Below are 18,610 nucleotides of genomic sequence, written 5' to 3'. Positions count from 1 at the left end.
CAAAAAGTATAAAATCCGGACACAAAATCGGATCCCGACCACAAACCAATTTTGGATAGAAAAAAAAATCGATTCCAAAAATTGAGGTTTTTCCCTCTGTATTTTGTAGTGCAGCTAGAAATTCCAGATTATTTGGTATCATTGTAGAGATACATCTATCTACCTTTCTATAATACCACCCACTTTAGTGTATCATGCATGACCTTGACGCTACAAAGCTCGGCAGTAGGCTAATACCTCCTGCCACGTTAACTCGTCGCTAGGGGTTAATGTGTTAACAGAACGGTTCCCAAGGGAGAAGTCAATAATGAATTTAGTATTTCACATGCAGTGATGTCACGTAATATTTCCTCACATTGTGATAGCAGTGCCACCTAGAACAGTTGAAATTCCAGTAGTCAAGCAGAGTATCCCGCTGCCAATGAGGAAATTCATAGTCATGCAGTAGATACCATTAGTCAGCCAAATCTTATCTTGAGAGTTTATCACGTGATCATTCGTTCGTGGTCCATAGAGTTTATCATGTGATCATTCATATGTGGTCCTGAGAGTTTATCATATGATTATTCATACGTGGTCCTGAGAGTTCATCATATGATCATTTGTACGTGGTCCAGAGAGATTTTGTCTTAAGGAATATTTGCAGACTTTGAGGCCTAAACACCACAGTAGAGGACCGTGATCCTTCGAATTCAGTGCTTGTGAGCGAAACATGTATGTCAATTATTCTTCATTGTGTGTAATAACTGAAGGATGATTCATTACGTTTTTCATTCATTCATATATAGATAGCTATAAGTCATTCAACAAACAAACATTTCCTTCAAAGTAATCATTTGAAAGAAAATTTAGCTCTTGTACATTTCAGTTGTTCGAATTTGATAAACGTGAAGATGAATTGTATCCTTATGACAACTTTTTGTCACTTGACTATGAGTCAGCCGCATTCTTCCACACTGCATGCTTTTGTGACTCTTGCAGTTATACCAGCAACGTTAGAATAAAAATTCATAATCTTTGAACATACCAACCACGTTTCTCTTTTGCGCTTATCGTTACAAGTGTTAGTGCTTACAGAGAGTCACAATTATTGAGAAACATGACCATTAATTGTTTTGTGATGCTTACTAGCACCTTTGCAACTAGACTCTTTTGCAGTGATAATGTAGCTTTTCCTACAAACTTAAATCATACACGAAAGTATTAACACTTAAGAATTCTCACAACTGCCATTGTACCTACTTACCTTGCAATTTGAATAATAAAAACGATATATCTATCTCCTACATGTCTATCTGCATGTACACAACACATATTTATGTGTCTGACTAGTACTACACATATGAATTTATTTGTTAATGAGACAGACTTTCTCAGACAAGTCCACAAGTTTCATCTATGATCAATAATAATAATAATAATAATAATAAAATGCTTTTAAGTCCATGGTCATTTTATTACATTTTATTCATTACAGAGAAAAAACAAGTCCATATGGGGTGTTGCTGGAAAAGGTAACACTCTTAAGCTGCAAGTGGACATATTTGAGTTCTTATTCGTGTAAATTTCCGTTTTTTTTTTAGTTTGAACTGAATGCTTTTTTACTTTGTGTATTATAGTATGTCCCGCTGTTATATTACCGAGAATGTGCATGTCCTTGAAAAGTACCTGAGTTGTTGCTTCTAACAAAGCTTGCTAACAGGCCTTCAAGATTGCCACATTTTTCGCAATGCAGATAAACGCGTACATATTTGTGTCCATTATGCTCTTTGTTGTTCCTTTGTCATACAAAATTATTGACGGGCCAAAGGAATTTGTTATGACTTTTCCAGCTATTTCATTTTACAGCATTGTTTAAAAAATTGTTTTATAACGTTTTACATTTCATACGATCAAACTTTCAGACATTTATGAAGGTGAATAGAAGTCACTGGCACACGAAAGTGATTATACTATTTGTATTTCATGAACAATTTTATGTTAAAACCTAAAAATTAAATCCATTCTCTAAAACAAAGCTATTTACATGTATTAGTTAACCTCAAAATTAAATCCATTTTCTAAAACAAAGCTATTTACATATATTAGTTCTCATTACGAAGACTGAACTGGATGCTTACTTTTTCCAAATGCAAATAAGATAAGGGATATGCTATTTGTATTCCATGAAAAGGGATATGCTATTTGTATTCCATGAAAAGGGATATGCTATTTGTATTCCATGAAAGGGATATGCTATTTGTATTCCAAGCAGACCAGCGTGACGATGAAGCCATATTGTCATCATCTGATGCAGTTACTCATTTCTCTTTTCATTCGAATTCTTTGTTCTGTCAGGTATCACGATAACATTAACTACCTCAGAAGTTATACTAAAAAAGAATTAAGTTCAATTGAACTTACTGTCCGTCACAAAATATTATTCTTACTCCAAAATCTTTTCAACAGCTTAATGAGTTGAAAACGAAAATATTTTAAACGATTTAGCTTATGCTGATCTTCGTCAATTCAGATACTTACCATATTTAACGAGATGGAATCACCGCTCGTTTTAGTAAAATCCTTCCTTTGCTATTGATGAATAACATTAGAACACTTCATGAATTTAAACCAAATTTATTTCTAGTCCTGTCAAATGTTACCTTTGCATGAAAGTTGCATTGACGTATGTCATGTTCGTTTCAGTTGTATCATGGTGGAGGGATCAGTGTCCTATTAATAAACTCCAACATTGCAGCTTCTCCACACTGGTACAGATATACACACGGAGGAAATATACACACCAAAACAAGTTCCCACTGAATCCACCCAACATTATTAATATGGGCGTACAGGGGCAGCCTTAGGCCGATTCGACCGATCTGCGCTCATATGGGTTCCGTGCGTTACTACGTTTTAAAACTTTATCTATTTGGGGAAAGTAATTTTAGAGCGATGGAACCTTGCTTAAAAGTATATTTCCAAATGCCATGATCACAATGGGCCCCGTGCGTTAATTCAGGATGCCCCGCCAAATTGATCCGACCGGGCCCCTCGTTTTCTAAGGCCTTCACTGTGGGCATATCATGTATCGAGTGCGGTGTTCTTGCTTTTCCTTTTCTGTCAGCTATATTCCTTTATTGAACCATCGGTTATTATTTGTTTTTTCCTGTAACTGTTTTTTTATTGTTAAGACAGGTTTTTCTTTTCTCTTTACCGTCTGTTGCGTATGTTAGTGCCACATTTGTTTTGGTTTTATTGCTTTGTTTTGCTTGATTATACGTTTGAACAAATTCCATCGTAGTAATATCGTCTGCTTCTTTTTATACATTCGAAGGCATCTTCTGAGACTGTGTTTCATACATAATATAGGTCTGTTTATTGATGACATATACTAACTCGTATACGACGGGTAATATTCTCAAAAGTGTGCCTTTACTGTTTGATACATTCTAAAGGACACGTACCATAGTGCCACTCATCACCACGGGAACCTACCCAGATCAGTGTATGTGTCATTTCGAACACAATGGACGGGAAAGTGCACATGATATGAATCACTTAAACACAATATCCCATCCCATCAATATGTGTTCTCTGATACGTTTTGTCCGTTGCGTCATTCTTAATAAACGGGGCATGAAATATAGAATGTTGGATAAAGAAACGTAAAGAATTTAATTTTAACTGCAATAGTTTAAATGTATAAAAAAATAAACGTCTACCAATTAGCAGAACATATATTTTCACCAACAAAATCTGATTGTTTCACGAAAGACAGAAAATCTAATCTAATTTACTTCATCGTTTTTTGTTTTTTTTTTGGTGGGGGGGGATTCTCGAGAAGCACTTCGCCTCCATTGCACAACGAAACCGCATAAACGGAGAATACTTTAACTTGACAGGCATATTTCTATGCATATCAAAACGACCTAATTACCTTTTCAAACTATTCCAGCAGTATTTCCAAATTGTTAAATATCTATCAACATTTTGGTCTTTACAATTTGTTCAATACGGGTTGGGGGATGCAGTGTATAGTAATATCTATCTAACTGGGATCCCCCTCACTATTAGGCGTGTTTTGGCAATCCAGAGTAAATGACCCTGTCAAAAGAAGGGAAGTGCTGCTGAACGATGGTATACTTTCTTGTTCCTGTCAGAAATGCATGGGAGCGGTTTGCAGTAAGCCCGCACAGTTGGTATTGCCGGTTAGTCGTGCAGATTTTTTGTTTTACTGCCGTTGCTGGCAATCTATCGGGCATTATATCTTATGAAATTAGTAGGGGTGTTTCCTGCATCAATCTGAACCACAACATCGGTAATTGATCAGAGAGACCGACTTCTTTACACAAGTGACTTTCTTATTTAAAGTTAAGTATAAAGATTTTGTTTTCAAGAGAAAAGTCAAATCTCTAGCTTTGGGAATGATTCTTTGATACAACCGCAATTCCTTACATCATTCTCTCTGTCCTCGATTTACGTTTCTTTCACTAATTACTTTGTTGCATGCATGTTTGTTTTTTCCAGCATTGGGTACTTTAGAGTTTGATTCTCTCTCTCTCACTACTCTTATTATATGGTCGCGGGTTCGATACCCGTCTAGGCAAACCGGTCTGCCGTTTCGGTGGTGTGTCTTGGGAACAACAATTAGACGAAAAAGAGAAGTAAGTGATGTTTAGAAAAAAACAAATAAGAACACATAGAACCCACAGGTCAGTGCTTTTACTAGTCATCGATAACCACAACATCATTTGTCCGTCCGCCAACAAGCTAGTTTTCGGTATTACAAATTACTGGGATTTAGTCATACTTGGCGTGGAGCTTTGTATTGATGCGACCTCAAAAGGGCTAAACTTCTAGTCTTCTATGTTATCATTGAAAGGGGTTATGGTCCTTGTCATCATTGAGAGAAGTTATGGTCCTTGATTGACTATATTTCTAACTTTAGCCTCAGCAGTTCAAGTTTACTAAGGTTGTTGGATTTCATCGAATTTGGTCTATCGTCATAGGGCTGTGAATTAGTTCTTTTGAGCGTTCCGTTACGTCATCAACAGAACTTATTTCCCCTGACTTTGGTTTCGTTAGCATACGTTTGCCAAGGTTTGTTCAATTTCAACCAAATGAGTATACAGTGCTAGATTGATGGGAACTTTAATGAATATGACTGCTAGCAGTCCACAGTTTCATTGACAATAGTTATGACCCGTAAGTTATCGTTTTTCTGAATTCCAGAACAAATATTTGCCAAGGTTTGTTCGATTTTAACCAAATTTTATTGGCGTCTGTATATTGATTTAGCCTTGAGTTGTTTTCACTTCAGCGTACAGCAGTACATCATAGTTTACATCAGTTTTACCTGCTTATTTTCGGTCCTTCTTTTCTAGGCTTCCATACAATGTCTTCTTTTCTTAGCCTCCATGAAATGTCCTACTTTTCTTGGCTTCCATAAGTAGTTAAGTGGGATACTATACGTACAATGGGAATTAGCATCACGGAGACCCCTGGGACAATATACGTACAATGGAAATTTAACATGGCGAAAAATCGTGGGTCAATATACGTACAAGGGGATTTAACATGGAGAAAAATCGTGGGACAATATACGTACAATGGAAATTTAACATGGAGAAAAACGCTGGGCCACTTTAGGGACAATGGGAATTTAACATAGAGTTTGGGTCTGTCTAGGGACAAGGGAAATTAACATGGGGAATAGAGTTTGGGCTTTTGGGAATTTTTTTTTTTTTTTTTTTTTTAAAAGTTTTTTTAAATTTAAATTTAAATTTAAAAAAGGGGTAGGCAATGGAAAGGCTATCTCTTTTCGAGAAATATGGCTGGCCCTGAAAAGGGCCTTTGGGTTTATGTTAATGTATTCATTAACATAAATGGTACCGCATTGGTCTTCTTCTTGTCCTTAGGCTACGTCTCACTGTTGGTCCGTAAATCAGCACTCTTTTCAGGCATCCTTGTCTTTCTACGTAGATCCTACGTATCCACAGGCTGGTGTTTGTCCTGTGGACAACGGTCCACTTGGATCGGACATACATGGGTATGTCCGTCCGGAACATCATGGAAGACACAAGCGTAGAAGATTGCACATCGGTCCACATCTTGAAGCGACGAGAACAGGTGAATCAATGCACTGAACTGCGCTTATTTATAGGTAGAGGCAGGATTGAAACGGATTGAGTTCATTCACCAATCCAAACACGCGTTACAAAATTCATTCAGCCCGCATCCAATCCGAAGAGAGTAGTCTGTGACGTCAGTTGGTCTATATAGATTCGCTAGCGCTTGTGTGCAGTCAATCTATGCGACAGTGATTCAACATGACGGAAACTCAGAAAACGATCCATTGGGGTGCACCAGCAGGGGAGACTGCCCAAGGGAACCCGGACTTACTTTCAGAAGAGGTACATTGGGATTTTGTGGATTTTCTTACCTCGCAAGAATTTGTTCCGGAACCTTCGTTACCTTCTTCATTACCGCAAGTGGAGAATTTTAGACAGAGACAGAAAGAAGAATTGGAGAAATTTATGCAACGACAAAAGGAAGCGGAACAAGCTTTTCTCCTACAGCAACAGCAACAGCAACAAGAAGAGGTAAGAAAAAAACAACAGCAACAACAGCAAGAAGAAGTAGCAGCAAAGAAACAAGAGGGTGAAAATCAAACGGCTACGGTACTGTTGGACATTTTAGCGGAGTTAAGAAGTCTGAAACAAATGTATCAGACTTTTTTATCACGACCGAAGAGAATACGACCTTCCCGAGCTAAACACGCCAACCCTGTGACTAAGCCTGTCGTACCACCCTTAGTGATTTCAACCCAATCATCAGAAGTAGGCCTTGGCCGTGGCAAAGGCTTAAGGCAGTTAAAGTTGATTGGTTAAACTCACTCCTACACCATAAAGAAAAAAGGCCCTTTTCAGGGCCACCCACATTTCTCGAAAAGAAATACAATTTCAATTTGCCAATAACTCAAAAATAAACCCACCCATTTTACCCTTATAGTACGTGTCTGTGTATGAGTGCGTGAGTGTAGCTTCTTATTTTAAAATCAAAACTCAAAGACACTTACCTTATATCATTCATGTATTCTTTTATCCATTTTTTTACAATCCAATTCACAATTCACCACAGAACACTTTAAAAAGTTCGTACACTTCTTCTTTTTCATTATTTAGTCTCTCTGTTTTTTGAATTTCTTCACCGTTTTTTCCTCATTTTCTTCTCTTCTTCTTTTCTTCTCCTGTTTCTTTGCCTCTTTTAAATAGAATTGTCTTCTTTCTTCCTCTTCTTCCTCTGATGAATCCCTCTCTTCTTTCGAAGAATCCCTCTCTTCTTTTGAAGAATCCTTCTTTTCTTCTGACTCCTCTTGTTTCTTTTTTGGGCAATCTGGAGACCAATGTCCTTTTTCTTTACAATAATAACAGGTATCTTGACTTTTGTCTTTTTTAGCCCCTGTTTTTGTTCTTTTTTGACGGTCTGGACACTCTGAAGACCAATGCCCTTTCTTCTGACAGATATAGCAAGTATCTTGACCTTTATCTCGAAAGGAAGGAGAGTAGTCTGTCGGCTGGTCTGAAGAGAATTTTCTAATGACCCCTCGCAAAGCTCTGACGAAACGTTCCATCTGGGTAGTCTCTTCCATCGTTGTGCTCAGCTTGAGAGTGAAATGGATAGTGAAAGGACAAGACACACACCCTTTTTATATACGCTGGTTTGCCAAGACTATAAATTAGTCTATGGTGTTTAAACTTGAGTCATTTGACGTTTTGCACTCAAAATGAAACGATCCCATTCATTCGAGAAGAAAGAAGAAGAAGAAAGTAAGAGGCAGAAACGTGATCTATCGCCTCGTACCAGGGCTGAAATCTTGGCACAGATTCATGCCAGTGATTTTGAAGAGGACATGAGTGAACCAGAATTTGAAACCTCTAAACCAAGTTCGTCACCCTTAGTCAACCCTGAAAAATACTATTCCATTCGAGAGACGGAAAAGCGCTCCTCTAGAAAATTTAGAACCACGGCTTACACCTACACGGTGAAGTTTAAAGATTTCAAGGCCGACGTACCCTTGGAGAAAGCAAAAGGGTTCATCACCGAGATGTGGGATTCTTTGCTCACCGCACTCAAGCGACAATGTCAACCCAAAGAAGACGATCGCTTGACACTATCCATAGATCACGACGGTTTGAAATCCCCTGTTTGGATCGAGTTTAGCAGACCTGCAGAACTAACCCCTTCCAAAATCATGGACAAGATTCAACACGTGCAACAATCTAATGACCAGTTTGACATCACCGATGGTAAAGCCACACTGAAAATGGCCCACGTCTCTCTTCCTCAAGGGACAGGACGCAAAAAGATGTTATTGGTGAACGAGCTTCGCAGCATTAAGCGTAGTCTTGTCCAAATTCACAATCCTCATGACCAGATGTGTTTAGCCCGTGCCATCGTGGTGGGACGAACCTATGCCAACAAGAACGACACGACAGAAGGGAAAAGAACCTGGAACACTATTCAACGATCCGATCGAGCCAAACAACGAAACGAAGCAGAACTCCTGTTGCAACAAGCTGGCCTGTCCAAAGACACACCCTGTGGCATTCCTGAGATGCAAAAATTGCAAGATGCCCTAGCTCCACGCTACACCTTGAAAGTGCACCCTCAAGAAATGCGCGGGTCTCTGTTGTTTCGAGGCCAGGATTTTAAGGACGGAAAATACATTCATGTTTATCATCACGATGACCATTTCGATACCATTACCAGTATCACCGGATTCCTGGGATACGGTTATTATTGTGAGAAATGTGATTATGGTTATAACAATCGAGAGCAACACAAGCATTGTGGATTGAAATGCCCAGGATGTTTGGCCTCTCCACCCTGTCTGAGCGAAGAACCAGTGCCTTGTTCGACTTGTCTGCGCACGTTTGTCAGCCCTGCCTGTTACCAGCAACATTTGAAAACACAAGGTTCACAGAAGAAATGTGCTTGTCAACTCCTGAGATTGTGCCCTACGTGTGGACAAGGCATACTTACCAACAATGCCAAGGCACACGTATGTCGAGGAAAGAAAAAATGTCACATTTGTCACCACATCGTGGACTTGGAACACGAATGTTACGTGCAAAAATACCAACCCCCACCAGAGAAAGAGGACGGTCACAAGAAAAAAGGCAATTTCATCTTTTTCGATTTCGAATGCATGCAAGAGACTGGCATTCACATCCCTAATTTCTGCGTGGCTCATCGAGCGTGCGAGAAGTGCATTCAAGAACCTATCTTCAGTCATTGCCCTCACTGCAGCAAGATTCCTGGAGGACGTGAAAAAATCTTTCGGGGACCAAACACGTTAGCCGATTTTGCCCAATGGGTCTTAGACCCCATCGACAAGACGTGGAGCCAAGAGGACATCGAACGTTACGGAGATTGTCATCGTCATGCCACGGTGATGGCTCACAATTTCTCCGGATACGATGGACAGTTTCTTTTGAGGTACTATACGGAACATGGCACCGAACGTCCTAAAGTGATTTTGAACGGAGCCAAAATCATTTTCATGCAAGTGGGACAAGTACAGTTTAAAGATTCGATGAGTTACTTGGCCATGCCTTTGAGCCGAATGCCTAAAACGTTTGGAATGACAGAAATGGCTAAAGGGTACTTCCACACTTTTTCAATACGGAAGCCAGTCAACATGCTGTTCTACCCCATTTGCCTGAGGCTCACTATTACGACCCCGACAACATGCGTACCGAACAACGAGAAGCTTTCTACGCTTGGCACCAAGCTCACGCCTCGGACCCTTTCGACTTTCAGGAAGAAATGTTAAAGTATTGTCGTTCCGACGTGGACATTTTACGGCGTTGCTGTGGAAAGTTTCGAGAACTGTTCATGGAACACGGAGGGGTCGATCCTTTGAAAGAAGCTTGCACCATTGCCAAAGCGTGTTCCTTAGTGTACCGCCAACGATTCATGCCTGAAAACACCGTGGCTGTCATCAGTCCTCAAACGACCCACTATGTCAAGCGTCAATACTCGGTCAAAGCCCTACGTTGGTTACATTACTTGTGCGACAAGGAAGACAAATGGATTCAGCATGCCCGCAACGGAGGAGGCGAAAAGACCATCGGAACGTATTCGGTATATGGCTGGGACTTAGAAAACCCCAAGATCGTGTACGAGTTTAACGGTTGCTTATTTCACGGATGTCCCGTCTGTTACCCTGACCGTGACACTAAAAATCAGTTTTTGCAACGAACCATGGAAGACTTGTACCAGGACACTTGTCAGCGACGCCTAAAGATAGAACAGCAAGGATACCAAGTGGTGGAAATGTGGGAACACGAGTACGATCACCGTTTGAAAACCGATCCCGAGTTTAAACGCCTCGTGGAAAGTTACCAGTTCATGGACCCGCTGAACCCGAGGGATAATTTGTACGGAGGAAGGACCAATGCCACCTGTTTGCTGTACCAAGCCGACGAAGAGAAAGGAGAAGAAATCAAATACTTGGACGTGTGTTCGGTGTATACCTACGTGTGCAAATATTGTCGCTTTCCTGTAGGGCACCCGCAATTGTTCACGGAACACATCGACCTGAAAAACATTCGACAATACGAAGGCTTGATCAAGTGTAAAGTTTTGCCTCCCACGAACCTATACCATCCCGTCTTACCTCACCATTGTTAAGGCAAACTGATGTTTCCATTGTGCCGTACTTGTGCCGAAACGTGCAACCAGGACCAACCTTGCCATCACAGCCAGGAAGAACGTGCCTTGACGGGAACCTGGGTCAGCGTGGAATTGTTCAAAGCTCTGGACATGAGATACCAACTGTTAGAAGTGTACGAAATTTGCCACTTTCCCAAGACACAACAATACCACAAGGGTGACCCTACTCAGAAAGGCATTTTCGCCGACTACGTGGATGCCTTTTTGAAACTGAAACAAGAAGCCAGCGGCTATCCTTCCTGGTGTCACACTCCCGAAGACCAAATACAATTCAAAGAGAAATACTACGCACAAGAAGGCATCTCTTTAGACCACATCGAAAAATACGAAGGCAGGCGATCGTTTGCCAAAGTGATGTTAAATTGCTTGTGGGGTAAAATGGCACAACGACCGTGTTTACCCAAGACGGAATATTTGACAGAACCTTCCCGCTACTTCCAGATGATTCACGACAAAACCAAATACATGAAACACGTGGACGTCGTTCGAGAGGATTTGATCTTGGTCAATTACGAAGAAGATCTGGACTTTGTACAAGACGACCCTTTTGGAAATGTCATCATTGCGGCTTACGTGACAGCTCATGCTCGCTTAAAATTGTACGAAGCTTTAGAACTGTTAGAAGAACGCGTCCTGTACTTTGACACGGACAGTTGCATTTACATCCATCACCCGATTCAACAGCACCCTGACATCGAAGGAGACCGTTTAGGAGCCTGGACAGACGAGCATCCCGACGACAAGATTCTAAGTTTCGTCAGTGGTGGTCCCAACAATTACGGCTACGAATACCGGGACAAACAAGGAGAAGTGCACACGACGTGCAAAGTGAAAGGACTGACTCTGAATCATCGTACCAGTCGAGTGGTCAACTTTGGGGTATTGAAAGAAGCCTTGCAATCGGGAGAGGATGGAAACTTTAAAGTGACCACCTATCAACCGAACAAGATTGTACGTTTACCCACTCACCACATCGTCAGTCGACCCTTGGAAAAAGTCTATCAAATTGTATACCAGAAGCGAGTGAGACTTCCCAATCACTTCACCTTACCGTACGGTCACGTCGGTATTGGTCTGTATATGAAAAGGAACCCTAGGCAAGATCGATAGTTCATTGTTCATTGAAGTAACTTACCATGTCGTTGACGAAGAAGAAACCGGATTGGTTAGGAGTCAAATGTTGGACATCACCGAGACCAGGGTTTTGAGGCTTGGACACAAGAGGTGGCCCAGTATGCACGAGAGTTATTCAAGGAAAAAAGTTACTTTTCAACCTGTGTTAGTGACGGTGCCAGAAGAACCCGTCACCCAGGACAGGACTGTCGTGGACAGGCCTGAAAGACCCTTTCGGGAGGACACTTGTGTGAACTTACCCCCTACTGTAGAACTGGTTAGAACTTTACCCAAAACATGTTGTACAGACACTTGTGTTTATTCCACGTTCATGGTTATCATGTGCCTTTTATTCTTGTACTTAAGCCTTTGGCTTTTATGCATTTTTGTCTTTCGTATTCATGTTTGAAACATTCAATAAACGTGTTCTGAAAAAGTATATAAACTCTTGTCTTGTTTGTTTTTCGTGTCACAAGTGACATTTCTCACACCATGGCTACCTCTGCTGTCTCTGCTCCCTCTTCCTCTACTGTCAAAGTCATCGACGAACACTTAGATCGTGCCAGTTGGGAGGCTTTGTATCTTCGCCATCCCTTTAACATGCTCATTGCTGGACCTAGCGGTTCAGGCAAAACCGAATTCGTCAAACGTTTGATCGAACATAAACATCATTTGATCGATCGACCCCCTCAACGAATCGTGTGGTGTTACAAAGAGTGGCAATCGGCGTACAGCCTCTTGCGAGAAAGTCAAGGCGATTCCATCGTGTTTGTGGAAGGCATTCCTAAAGAAGACGATGGCATCGTCTCTGACTCCCGTCTAACCCATTTGGTCATTTTCGACGACATGTTAGGAGAAGACGAAGAAGAAATTAAACTGTGGTTCACGCGCAAAGGGCATCACCGTAATGCCAGTGTCGTTTACATCACCCAAAATTTGTTTCAACAAAGTAAAGCCCATCGCACCATCAGTCTCAATGCGCATTACGTGGTCTTGTTTAAAAGCCCTCGAGATAAATCGCAAGTGCAAGTCTTAGCCAAACAGTTAGGAACGCCTTGGCTGACTCAGGCGTACGACGATGCCACTCAAACGCCACACGCCTATTTACTCGTCGATTTGAAACCTACGACTCCTGAGGATTTGCGATTTCGTACCCACTTGTTTCACCACTGGTGCCAAGACGGAGGGCCTGTCCTGTACACGTATCCGTCCTCGACTTCATTTCACTCCCCATAAAAAAATCTATAAAAACCTCAGACCCTTTTTCGTCTGTCTCACTCTCAGTGCGAACATGACGTCCCTTCAGTCGCATCTTCCCGTCAAATTGATTCGTGCCTTGTATGGCATCAGTCGAGAAAAAGATCCACAAACACGAGCTCGTGTCTTAGAAGCTAGTCTCAAAGAAGTCTTACGATGGTTCACGGTGACGGCACGTCAATTACTCCAAGGAATCATTCAGATTCCTCATCAAACCAAACGCTTTCTCGATCGAAACAAAGTCGCTTTGGTCCAACTGGCCGATCCCCGCATCGACACTCAAACCAAAAAACAAATCATTTTGAAACCTGGAGGGAGCGGTACTCTAGGAGGGGTCATCATTCGCTCACTTTTAAGATGGGATCCTAATGCCCCCAAAGTTATCCCCAAGACAAAAGTCCAACGAAGCCCCAAGAAGAAAAAGACCAGGTCCCCAAGGAGAACTTCACCAGTGGCAGGACCCTCCTCTGACCAGACACCACCACCACCCCGGAAAAAGAAAAGAAGCCCCCAGAAAAAGAAAAGTCCACAGAAAACTAGTCGCAAGAGAGGCACTTCGGCCAGGACGCAACCTTACACTCGCAAACCACGACCTGCCACGGCGGTGACTGCGTCTCCGGCAGCTTCACGTTTGTCCACTTCTCCGTTAATGACACCCAGAACTGAAGAGTACTTGGAGACGTTGATCACACCAAGAACTTCTCCGTTGATGACCCCAAAAGAACTTCCCCAGTGGCAGGACCTTCCAATTTAGTGGCAGTGGCTGCTGCTCACAAAGTACCTTCTCCCAAAATCAAAGTTCAAGAAAGATCGGGCATGTTACAAAGTTTGCTGGATTTGTCCAGGCAAGAACTGGCTCGATTTAGTCCGTTACGTAACCCTGCACGACGTGTCATGCCTGTCCTCAAACTAATACGACGTAAAGACAATCAGTGACGACGCGTTCCAGTATAAAAAAGGCCTGTGACCAAGTCGGGTATCAGTGTTTTTTTGGTGCTCCTGAAGACTCAAAGATGTCACCCTCCAGAAATACCCAAGGAAAGAAAAGGAAAGGACTGCCACCACGTTTAGCCAAACATGGGGACATGTTATCTGTCCTGTCCAAAGCTTCTCCACCCCTACGAAAAAAACTCATTCAAACGGCCTCCAAAGAGGTCATCGATACCGTGTGCGAATGTTGTTTGAACGTTTTGAAAGGCACGATCCCTTTGTCCAAACACCAGAAACAATGCTTAGGCAAACATCGTCACGTTCTTCGCCAAATAGTTCAAAAGAAAATTCCCATTCGTCAAAAAAAGAAGATGTTAGTGCAACGTGGAGGTATTTTACCTCTCTTGTTAGGCCCCATACTGAAAGGAGTCTTGGGAACCATGTTGGGAGGACTGGTGGGAGCAAGATAAAAAGGCCTCGGAAGTTCCAAGATCTCAGAATCGACCCCTGACAACCCCATGGAAGGACGAAAACTAGCTTTAGTACCTTACAAACGATGGATGGAATACCATCGGTGGCAAGAACAACACACCCCGCATTTACCTCCCAGTCCCCATTTGAGCGAGATGTCCCAGTTACAACACGAATTGCAGTCCTTGATGGATCGCCAAGATTAGTCCGAAACAGAAAAATCGCAAAAGTACGGTCAACTCTTGCAACGACTGCAACTCTTTCACCAGAAAGCTTTAGACGAAACAGCTCTACCCACTCTGAAAGATTTTAAGACCTTGATGAAAAGTCCAGCACCATCACCAGTACCATTACCAGTACCAGTACCACCAGTAGCCGTGACCAAGACAGAAAAAGGAGAAGAAGAGGAAGGGTTTCAAACTCCACCAGAAAAAGTACGCAAGTTAACAACACCACCTACCTCCAGAATTGGATGGGTTAAAAAGATGATGGCCACCCCTTCTTCCTCACAAGAGAAAAAGAAAGTGAAGACAGAAGTGAAGACAGAAGTGAAACAAGAACCGATATCCCTCGCTCAGACATCCTTCTCCTCTTCGACACCTATTGCTGGCCGCACACGCAAAGCATTGCAATCCAAGAAAATACCCCAAGAGAAAAAGAGTAGCATCCTCCAAGAGTGGGTGTCTTATTAACACACCAACCAACACAAAAAAAATGGAAAAAGTCTTTGCCAGCATTTACTACGATCCCTCCCATCCTGCAGGTTACGCAGGAGTTCAAAAATTGTATCGTGCTGCCAAAACGCGACTGAAAAGTCTCCGTTTACCTCAAGTGCAACGATGGTTACAAGAACAAGCTACCTACACTTTACACAAACCCATTCGACGCAAGTTTGCCAGAAGTCGCACCCGAGTGGAAGGCATCGATCATCAATTGCAAGCCGATTTAGCCGATGTCTCTCATTTGGCCAGCTACAATCGTGGCTACAAATATTTGTTTTGTGTCATCGACGTCTTTTCCAAATTTGCTTGGGTCGTGCCCTTGACTTCCAAATCGAGCAGCGAGTTAGTGCGAGCCCTGCAACGAGTGTTGAAACAAAGCGGTCGTCACCCTCTTCGATGGCAAACGGACAAAGGCACCGAATTTCTGAACCAAGCTTTCCAAAAAGAATTAAAGAAACGTGACATTCATTTTTTAACCACCGAGAATCCCGAAACCAAAGCCAGCATCGTGGAACGCTTTCAACGCACTTTGAAAGAACGCATGTGGAAATATTTTACGCATCACCACACTCTGAAGTACATCGACATCTTACCGCACCTGGTGCAAGCGTACAACCAATCTTACCATCGAAGCATCGGACGTGCCCCGCAAGACGTGACTCCCGAGAACGAAGTGTTGGTGTTTGAGCGTCTGTTTGGTACGTCCCCGACGAGGGCTGTCCCCGAGAAAAGTGGAATGTTGGCCGTAGGAGATTGGGTGCGCATTGGCAAAACCAAACGCACTTTCGACAAAGGTTACTTACCTAACTGGACGACCGAATTGTTTCGCGTCACTGGACGAGTGCATGGCCGTCATCCTGCCGTCTATAAATTGGAAGACATGAACGGAAAAGTGCTCAAAGGATCGTTTTATTTACCCGAGTTACAACGTGTCACCAAAAAAGAAGACGACGTGTACGACATCGAAAGCATTCTCGAACGCAGAACCCGTAAAGTGGGCAAACGACGTGTCAAAGAAGTCAAAGTACGTTGGAAAGGATATCCACCCAGTTTCGATTCTTGGATCGACGCTTCGTAAGTCATCGGCTATAAAAAGAAGTGACCATCATGCCCTTTCACACAGCAGACGCAGCTACGTCGACCACTCCTCCTTCACCTAGTTCTTCTGTGCAAGATTTACAAAAACAACCCTTGTGGGTGTGGTGTGGAGAACGTGTGCCTAAAACGCAAATCGTCTTTTTCTGCCAAATCTTCGTGGTGTATTGTGTCATCGGGGCAGCCATCGCCAATTTGAGTTTGCAACAAGGAGACAAACAATTGTGGACCATTTTATTGAGCAGTTGCATCGGTTACCTGCTTCCTAATCCCTCCCTGAAATTCACCTCGAACGGGAACCCCGGGAACCTTGTGTCCAGTGCTAGTGCCAGTCACCACTTCAACCACAACCAGAACCCCATTTTAGACGGAGACACGCCTCTGACGTCCAGTAATATCCCCTCGGACAGCCACAGAACTCTGGAATTATGAGTCACCAAAACCAATTTTACTTAACCTTACCCAGTGACAGTTCCATGGAGGTGTTTCCCAAGAACACGTTGTGCTGTTACACGGCCAAATTACCTCAAGCCATCCAGTTAGATCACGAAGCCCATTGGGAAGTGGCTTTAGTAGAAATGATTCACCCGACCCAAGTCCTCAATGTCCTTCCCAATCAAAATTTTTTTGATGTGGAAGTTCATGACGAGCAAATGCAACAGTGGATGGATAGCAATGTCAAATATGACAAGAACACCCGTACACAAAATCAAAAGTACACCACCTATCACTTGTTCATTCCCCCAGGCTATTATTTTAGTGGTCAACATTTGGTCAGCACCATAACCTCCAGGTTTAATGTCGTGTTTCTGAAAGCTTTGGAGCATGTCAACAAAAGTGTCACCATGGAGTACCACAAAACAGCTCGTCGCTTCTTGATGAAATTTGAACGGAGTAAAATCATGTCCATTTTATTTTGTCCTGAATTGTTTGACATGTTGGGCGGAGACATGGACATGAGAAAGACCATGATCAAGAAAAACGAATTACCCATCGTTTACGACAACGAGTCTTTTAGCAAGTTATTTCGTGCCCCGGTAGAACTGAACCAAGGACTGAATTTGATGTTTGTGTACTCCGATGTGGTGGAGTATAACGTGGTGGGACACACCTCCGTACCGTTACTGCGTGTCATTCCTTTCAAAGTAGATTCTGCCACGGGCGCTGACGAGGAAGGTGGAAACACTTACCACGTCCACCGCGAATTTGTACATCCTCACTATTTGCCTGTCAGTAAGTCGTATTTGGACACGGTCAACATTGCTATAAAAGGAGATTTGGGACAAAATATTCCATTCACCAAAGGAAAAGTCACGGTGAAACTCCATTTTCGAAAACGGTTCTCTCACGACTCGTAAGTAAGTCATGTATCCAGTGTACCGAGGGGTTGCTCGACAGCGAGGACACGGCTTAGGAGATATGTTAAAATCGGCCTTTCGTTCGGTGGCCCCGGTGTTGAAACCGATGGTGACACGCGGATTGCACGCCTTGAAAGATGCGGCACTGACGCAAGGCAAAGAATTTCTCCAAAATGTCATCATCGACAAACAAAACCCTAAAGAAGCCTTCATGAGGGCAGGCAAAAATGTCTTGCTGCAAACGGGCAAAGACATTTTAGGCCAACGAGAAACACCTATAAATGCCCTGCACGCTACCGAGTCAGGCATTCAGCAAGGACAAGGCAGAAAGAGACGACGAAGAAAACACCCTTTCACCAGACTTCAAGCGAGAAAGGCCAAGAAAAGAAGAACCGTTCGAGACTTAGACGTTTTCGATTATTGAGAAAAGAGACAAAAAAATGATGCACCGAGAATCTTGCGCTTGTTCCAAGACGGAACTGGATCTGTTTGCCATGCCCCCTACCATGACGACCATGCAAGAATCCCAGTGGGTGGAATTTCACCCCGTCTCCTCACTGACCGATTCCGCTCCCATCGAGTTTGAAATCAAAGGACAGCCCGAAGATTACATCGATCTGAATAGCAGTTACTTGTACCTGAAAGTCAAAATTCTAGATAAGACTGGAGGTGCTATAGACGATGAAGCAGTAGCTCCCGTCAACAATTTCATGCATTCCTTGTTCAGTGGAGTGGACTTGTACTTGAATAACAAACTGGTCAGTAGCAGCATGGATACTTACCCTTATCGTGCCTACCTGGAAAATCTCTTGACGTACGGAATAGATGCCAAGAACACTCATCTCAATGCCTGTGTGGTATGGGAAGCTGACGAACCTACCAAGTTTGAAATATTGGAAACTGATGAAAAGAAAGACAACAATGATGGATTTGTAGAACGAA

At 42.6% G+C, this 18,610-nt stretch overlaps 1 protein-coding gene across 5 annotated transcripts in view; it reads left to right on the top strand.

Annotated features, from left to right (window-relative positions):
* LOC149772680 (BCAS3 microtubule associated cell migration factor-like) overlaps window positions 1-18,610 on the top strand; it is a 161,874-nt gene that overhangs the window by 130,299 nt on the left and 12,965 nt on the right. The window contains exon 22 of one of the 5 annotated variants that reach the window (XM_089947488.1): window positions 1,478-1,514. The exons of the other annotated variants lie outside the window; for them this stretch is intronic. Within the exon in view, the coding sequence (XP_089803614.1) occupies window positions 1,478-1,514 (37 nt within the window). The remainder of the gene's footprint in view (window positions 1-1,477; window positions 1,515-18,610) is intronic. 5 annotated transcript variants of the gene reach the window in all.

The sequence above is a fragment of the Sinohyriopsis cumingii genome, unplaced genomic scaffold (genome assembly GCF_028554795.1).
Source record: "Sinohyriopsis cumingii isolate HCF-2022 unplaced genomic scaffold, ASM2855479v2 utg001276l, whole genome shotgun sequence".
NCBI classification, from domain to species: domain Eukaryota; kingdom Metazoa; phylum Mollusca; class Bivalvia; order Unionida; family Unionidae; genus Sinohyriopsis; species Sinohyriopsis cumingii.
The sequence above is the reverse complement of the archived record's forward strand: the minus strand, read 5'-3'. Positions and strand labels throughout refer to the sequence as shown.